At 38.1% G+C, this 6,512-nt stretch overlaps 1 protein-coding gene across 1 annotated transcript; it reads right to left on the bottom strand.

The window, feature by feature from the left end:
* Positions 1 to 748: 748 nt before the first annotated feature.
* On the bottom strand, positions 749 to 2,551 carry LOC141445060 (uncharacterized). Its single transcript, XM_074110835.1, has 2 exons — positions 1,426 to 2,551; positions 749 to 861 (listed from the first exon to the last, which is right to left on the bottom strand). Exons 1-2 carry the CDS (start codon positions 2,549 to 2,551, stop codon positions 749 to 751), a joined length of 1,239 nt encoding a protein of 412 aa, XP_073966936.1.
* Between the last annotated feature and the right edge of the window lie 3,961 nt (positions 2,552 to 6,512).

Below are 6,512 nucleotides of genomic sequence, written 5' to 3'. Positions count from 1 at the left end.
TGCACATATTTGTAAATTTTCAGTATTAAATCTTCAGAAGTCAGTTTTTCACAATCTCTGCTGAGTGTATCCGCTACATACATTTCAGTTCCTTTTTTATAAGTCACTTTTGGATTGTATGGTAGAATTTGATACATCATCCTTTGCAATCTAGGTGGTGCAGCTGTCAGTGACTTTTTGAAAATAATTTCCAGGGGTTTGTGGTCTGACTCAATTGTCAAGTCTTTACAACCCCAGATATAAGTATGAAATTTATTACAAGCAACTAGGATTGCGTTAGTTTCTTTTTCTAGCTGGCTATATCCTTGTTCTGTTTTAGTGAATGACTTGGCACAGTAGGCTATGGGTTTCTCATTTTGTATCAGGACTCCACCGCAGGCATAGCTACTGGCATCTACTGAAAGTAATATTGGTGCTTTGGGATCATAAAATCCGAGAACAGGAGGGCTCTTTAACAGTTCTTTGAGCTTTAGAAATGCCTCTTCCTGTGGTTGGTCCCAAATCCAGTCCACATTTTTATGCAACAATTCTCTTAATGGACTAGTAATATCTGCCATATTTTTTATGAATTTTGACATGTAGGTAATCAGTCCAAGAAATCTTTGTAGCTCTTTCACATTTACCGGTCTTTTAATTTTAGTAATGGTTTCTATCTTCTCCGGATCAGGTTTCAAGCCTTCGCTGGTTACAATGTGTCCTAGAAATTTTACTTCTTGCGTGCTGAACACACATTTTTCTTTGTTTAGCTTCAGGCCTGCTTTTTTAACTTTTCAAGTACTTTTTGTGTTATTTCCTCAAGTTCTTCTTTGGTCGATGCATGCAAGAGTACATCATCCATGGACACTTCTGTGTTTTTCATGTCTGCAATCAATGAGCTCATGACTTGTTGAAATACTTCTGGAGCGGATGCTAGGCCAAAGGGCATTCTCAAACAAGAGTATCTTCCAAAGGGTGTACTGAATGTTAGATATTCTGAAGTGCGTGGAGTTACTTGTAATTGCCAAAATCCTTTTTTACAATCCAATAGTGTGAACCATTTGGAGCCATGGATACGTGCAGTGATCTCTTCAATGGTGTTTAGTGGGAAAAATCTCCTTTTTAAATTTTTATTAATTTCTGATGGATCTAGACAAAGTCTTATTTTTCCATTTCTCTTTACCACTACCATAGGTGAAACTGCTGGAGTAGGCATTGTTACCGGCTTAATGATTTTCTGAGCTACCATGCTGTCTAATTCGTCCTTTACTTGCTGTCTGATTATATGTGGTATTTTCCGTGCCGGACATATAGGTAATTTTGGGTTTTCCACTAGATCAATGTCATATTTATATTGTTTCAGGCAGCCGATTCCTTCAAATAAGTCATCATCTTTTGTAATGGCTTCTATGCGTCTTACCAATTTCATGTTTACACATGTTGACTTACCGAGCACGGGTGATACATCTTCTTCTACAACTATATATTTAATAAGTTTACTTTGTCCTTTTATTGTAGTCTTCATTTGAACTTCTCCCAAGACAGCCATCTTATGATTAGAAAAGGATGTAAGATATTTTGTGGTTGATGGCTTGATCTGCATTTTAGTTTTTTCTACTATTTTCCTGCTAATTACATTGCATTGACTGCCTGAATCAAGCTTAAATTTGATTTTGACTCCATTGGGCATGGCAGCTTGCTCATACCAATCTTCTACATCCACGTCTTGTTCAGCATCTAATGATGACACTATAAATCCGTTCTCATCATCATCCTCATACTGCTGAACACACTCTACTGTTCTTGCTTTGCAGCATTTTGTGAAATGATTTTTCCTCTTGCATCTGTCACATACTTCTCTAAATGCAGGGCAGTTTCTATATCCATGTATGGTGTCACATCTACCGCAGTGAAAGGTCTTACCAGGTTTTTTCATTGGCATATTTTTTCTGTTACAGGTTACCGCATCAACAGCTGCTGCTTGCTTCATCGTGTTTGCTTGTAGACTTACTTGTTCAGCCGAATGGCAAATTTCAATTGTTTTTTCTAATGTGGGGTTATTTTCAGTGAGTAGTTTTTCTCTTACTAAGTCACTTTTTATGCCTACTAGTATTCTATCCCTAATCAAACTGTCTTCCAGGGTACCATATCCACAATTCTTCACTTTGCTTTTTAGTTCAGTGACGAAGTCGTCAAACGACTGACCATCTTTTTGCACTACACCATTGAACACATAACGTTCGTATGTCTCGTTTATTTTTGGTGTAAAATGGTTTGTAAATTTGTTTTTAATTGTTTGAAGCTGTAGACTTTCGGTCTCTGTTAAGTTAAACGTATTGTAAATGACGGCAGCTTCTTGCCCGACGCATGACATAAACACTGCTACTTGTACTGCAGGCTTTTTATCTTCTAGATGCGTTGCGATGGCGTACCATTCGAACTGTTGGAGCCACAGTTTCCAGGCTCTTGCGACATTTTCATTTGGGTTTATGACGAAGTCCTTTGGCGGTTTCACATTGTGGTCGGGTTTTCTTTCTTCACTCATTTGGTGGTCGGGTTTTCTTTCATCACTCATTTTCTTTTGTTTACATCCGTCCCTGGTTTCGGCACCATGTAGTATAAATGAATAACACTACGATTTGTTATTATTTGTTTAATCATACATGTGAGAACCGCAATTATAATATTGTCAAGTAGTAGATGATGCAATGACATGACATGACCGGCGAGCTGTCACACAACGCGCGGGAAACACATATGTCAAGTGCGGTCCTAACTGGACCCGTGTCAGATACCTTAACCACCTTCCTCTCTTTGCAGCGTAACTCTTTGAATGCATGATCGTGGGTGATGTTTCCGATGGACTGTCATTGTAGTGTTTATTTTGCGCTGCAGTTTTTGTAGGTCAGTCTTGGTCCAGCAGATAATTCCAAAGGAGTAGGTAAGTAAAGGTATCGCGTAGGTGTTAAGTGCTTTTGTGATGTTGCGTGACTTTAGTTGTGATCGAAGGAGGTTGTTTAGTCTGGGGGTGAACTTTTTTTGCCTGTGGTGGGCGCGGGCTTAGCGGCTAATGCCTCCCGCGCAACATCCACTGACATTGACGAATTTGATAAAAATGATGACTCTAATTGGGTTTCAAAAGGGTGCAGTGATGAATTGGGTGATCGGAACAAACTATGGGTAGATGAAATTGGTGATGATGAACGTGGGGTGATTTGTGCCATCTGGGCTACAACAGCCTTAGGTACTGGCGTCGCGCTAGTCGGTCGCGCTGTTTCGGTTCGCGGTACGTTGCTCCCCCCAGAATACGCGGAGCAGCCCGAGCTGCGTGTGACGCGGCGCTCGGGGCGGGATTCTCCAGCAGCGTCTCCTCTGCTGGTACCCGCCTGGGGTACTCTTTTTCTATTTGGTCCCGCTTCCATACATACTTACGTCACTATTGCTCCGTTAGTCATTGGTTAGTTATAAGCTATATAAATAGCTGCCAATGTCCGCCCCTCACGTGATCACAGGTGTTCGAATCGGACGTGGAGTTAGGTTTCAGTATTCAGTATTCAGTATTTATTTATTGCAACACCTTTTACAAAAAATTATAAAAAATGATGCCCTGTTGGGGCGTGGCAATTTTAAAATTAATTACATTAATTAACTTATACATAACATATTATGCTATTTTAACCTCATGTATTTTTTAGGAAGAGGGTTTGTGAGGGGCTTATTATTATTATTATTATGTTAGTTATATGTTAACACAATTTTAAATAGTTTAGTTGTTTCGTTTAAAAACGTGTGCTAATTTTACCGTTAAGTAAATTGAGTATAGCAATGTTAGAATTATTAAATTATGATCACATTGTACATACAAATTTTAGAGACTCCTTAACTCAAAAAATATTTTTAATTTAAGATTAGAAGCTAAGGTTAATCAACTTAATTATGCAATTTTTATTGAAATAAACAGTTTAATTTTTTTTTTCACTTTTTAGAGTTCCGGAGCCAAAATGGCAAAAACGGAACCCTTATAGTTTCGCCATGTCTGTCTGTCTGTCCGTCCGCGGCTTTGCTCAGGGTCTATCAATGCTAAAAAGCTGTAATTTTGCACGGATATATATGTAAACTATGCCGACAAAGTGGTACATTAAAAATTTTAAAAACAATTTTTTTAGAGTAGTTACCTCCCATAGACGTAAAGAGAGGGTGATTTTTTTTTCTCATGGTGTTTTTCTTGTTGTGTGGGGTATCGTTGAATAGGTCTTTTAAAACCATTAGGGGGTTGCTAAAACGATTTCTCTTCTCTCTCTCTCCTCTCTCTCTCTCTCTCTCTCTCTCTCGCTCTCAGGGCGGCCAGGACAGCCAGGTACAAAAAATTCAAATTCAAAATGCAAATCAAATTCAAATCCAAATCATTTATTTAGTAAATAGGCCGCAATGGGCACTTTTACACGTAATTTTTTAAACTACCAGCGCTTTAGGAAAAACCATCATTGCCAAGAAGAATGCGCCGCAAGAAATAAAAATTAAATTTAAGAAAAAATACAAAATAATAATACAGGGATGTATGGGATCCCATAGTTACAAAACTAAACACTAACTATATCTACGTTCAGTGGAAGTGTAGAATGCTTCCACCGTCATAAATAAAATAATAATAATTCTGAAATATGCATTTCAGGTGAACTACGCACGGAATCAGGGCAACAACAGCTGCAGCAACCAGCCGCAGCAACCAATACAGTTGCAGCAGCCACAACAACCAGGACAGCCAGGACAACCAGGACAGCCAGGACAACCAGGACAGCCAGGACAACCAGGACAGCCAGGCAAACCAGGTGGTCCAGGCCAACCAGGACACACCAGGACAGACAGATTCTAATTTCGATGCCACCTCATTTTTTAACAAAATTAAGTCATTTGGTTTATAAGTAAATGGTTTCATGATTTTACCGTAATAGTGTTTTCTGGTTTCTTTTGACAATATTAAATTTTTTCTCGACTCTTCCTGTGTTTTTTGTATCTTATATCTTAAAGTTAAAGGATAATCATAACAATTGTATAAATGTTCTACATTTCTAACTAAATTACTCGGCAATGTACAAGTTTTACCGAAAACCAGTTCATAGGGTGTACATTTTGTAGAGGTATGAACACTTGTATTGTATGCGAAGCACCAAAATGGTACCCACGTACTCCATGTTTTGGCTTCATTATTCGTTTGTATACGTAAGTAGGCATTTAGGTGCTTATGCGTATTTTCAAGTGAACCTATCGTGCTTATGCGTATTTTCAAGTGAACCTATCGACTCATGGTGATAAGCAGTTGATGACAACTGTTTTATATGCAACAATTTACACACCTCGCTCATTGTTTTTGACAGAAATTCCGATCCTCTGTCTGTACCGATTTCTCGCGGAATCCCGTACCTTAGCATGAAATTCTCAACAAAAGCCTTTGCAACACTAACCGAGTCCTTATTTTCTAAAGGGTAAGCTTCTACGAATTTCGTTAGCTCACAATGTATAGTCACAGGTATAGTTAAAATATATTTAATTCTTATTAAAATAATCCTTACTTAAGGGCCCTACTATATCTAAATAAATCTTATCGAAAGCTGTTTCAGCTGTCGTTGTAACTACCATTGGTTCCTTTGTGTGAACCGCGTGTTTTTGTTTCTGACATTTTATACATTTAAGTACATATTTTTTAATGTCTGTGTCCATTCCTGGCCAGTAGTAATACTTTTTTATATTATTTGTCATGCGTCTTATGCCAGCGTGTCCGCTTGTCGGCAAAATATGAAAATCGTTTAAAAGAATTTTTTTAACAAAAAAGTAAACCCGACTCCAAAAAAATAAAAAAATAACAAAAAATCGAACCGACTACAAAAACCTTGAAAATATTTTTAACCTACTAGCTCAAAGTCGGTGCCTCAGCACGAGCCAGCAGGAATGGAACAATAGTCGTCTACCTCACCTACATACTGTGGGTTTCAATCGATCCTGCTGGGTCATGCTGAGTCACCGACTTCGAGCTAGTAGGTACCTACCTAGAAAATATTTTTTCAAGGTTTTGTAGTCGGTTCCATTTTTTTTTATTTTTTTATTTTTTTGGAGTCGGTTTTACTTTTTTGTTTAAAAAAATTCTTTATTTCTCACTTTTAGTGATTCGTAGCCAAAGTTCATCTCACAACGATTCCATGAAGACCAAAGACGGCTTAGTTCCGTTGTTTTATAACAGAGTTCCGTTGCCTACCTTCCGGCTTCAGCATCAGATCAGTTCGAAAAAATCATTAACTTAAAGCTCCTTCTTAGTCGATTATCTAGGTATATTAATCATGATCGTTTCGGTTTGTCTCATGACGAGCGAGCATTACTTAGCTTTGACGAGTTCCATTGGTCATCTACGGTCTTCTTCATCAGGTCCAGTTTACCAAATGATACTTTCTGAATGTAAATGCTTATATTTAATGCTAAAAAATGCCAAAATCGCCATAGGTGTGCCTATAAAAAATTTGAGGTTTGCCCCTCGATTTCCCTAA

Source organism: Choristoneura fumiferana, unplaced genomic scaffold (genome assembly GCF_025370935.1).
Source record: "Choristoneura fumiferana unplaced genomic scaffold, NRCan_CFum_1 Sck3bRy_191;HRSCAF=381_pilon, whole genome shotgun sequence".
NCBI lineage: Eukaryota > Metazoa > Arthropoda > Insecta > Lepidoptera > Tortricidae > Choristoneura > Choristoneura fumiferana.
The sequence above is the reverse complement of the archived record's forward strand: the minus strand, read 5'-3'. Positions and strand labels throughout refer to the sequence as shown.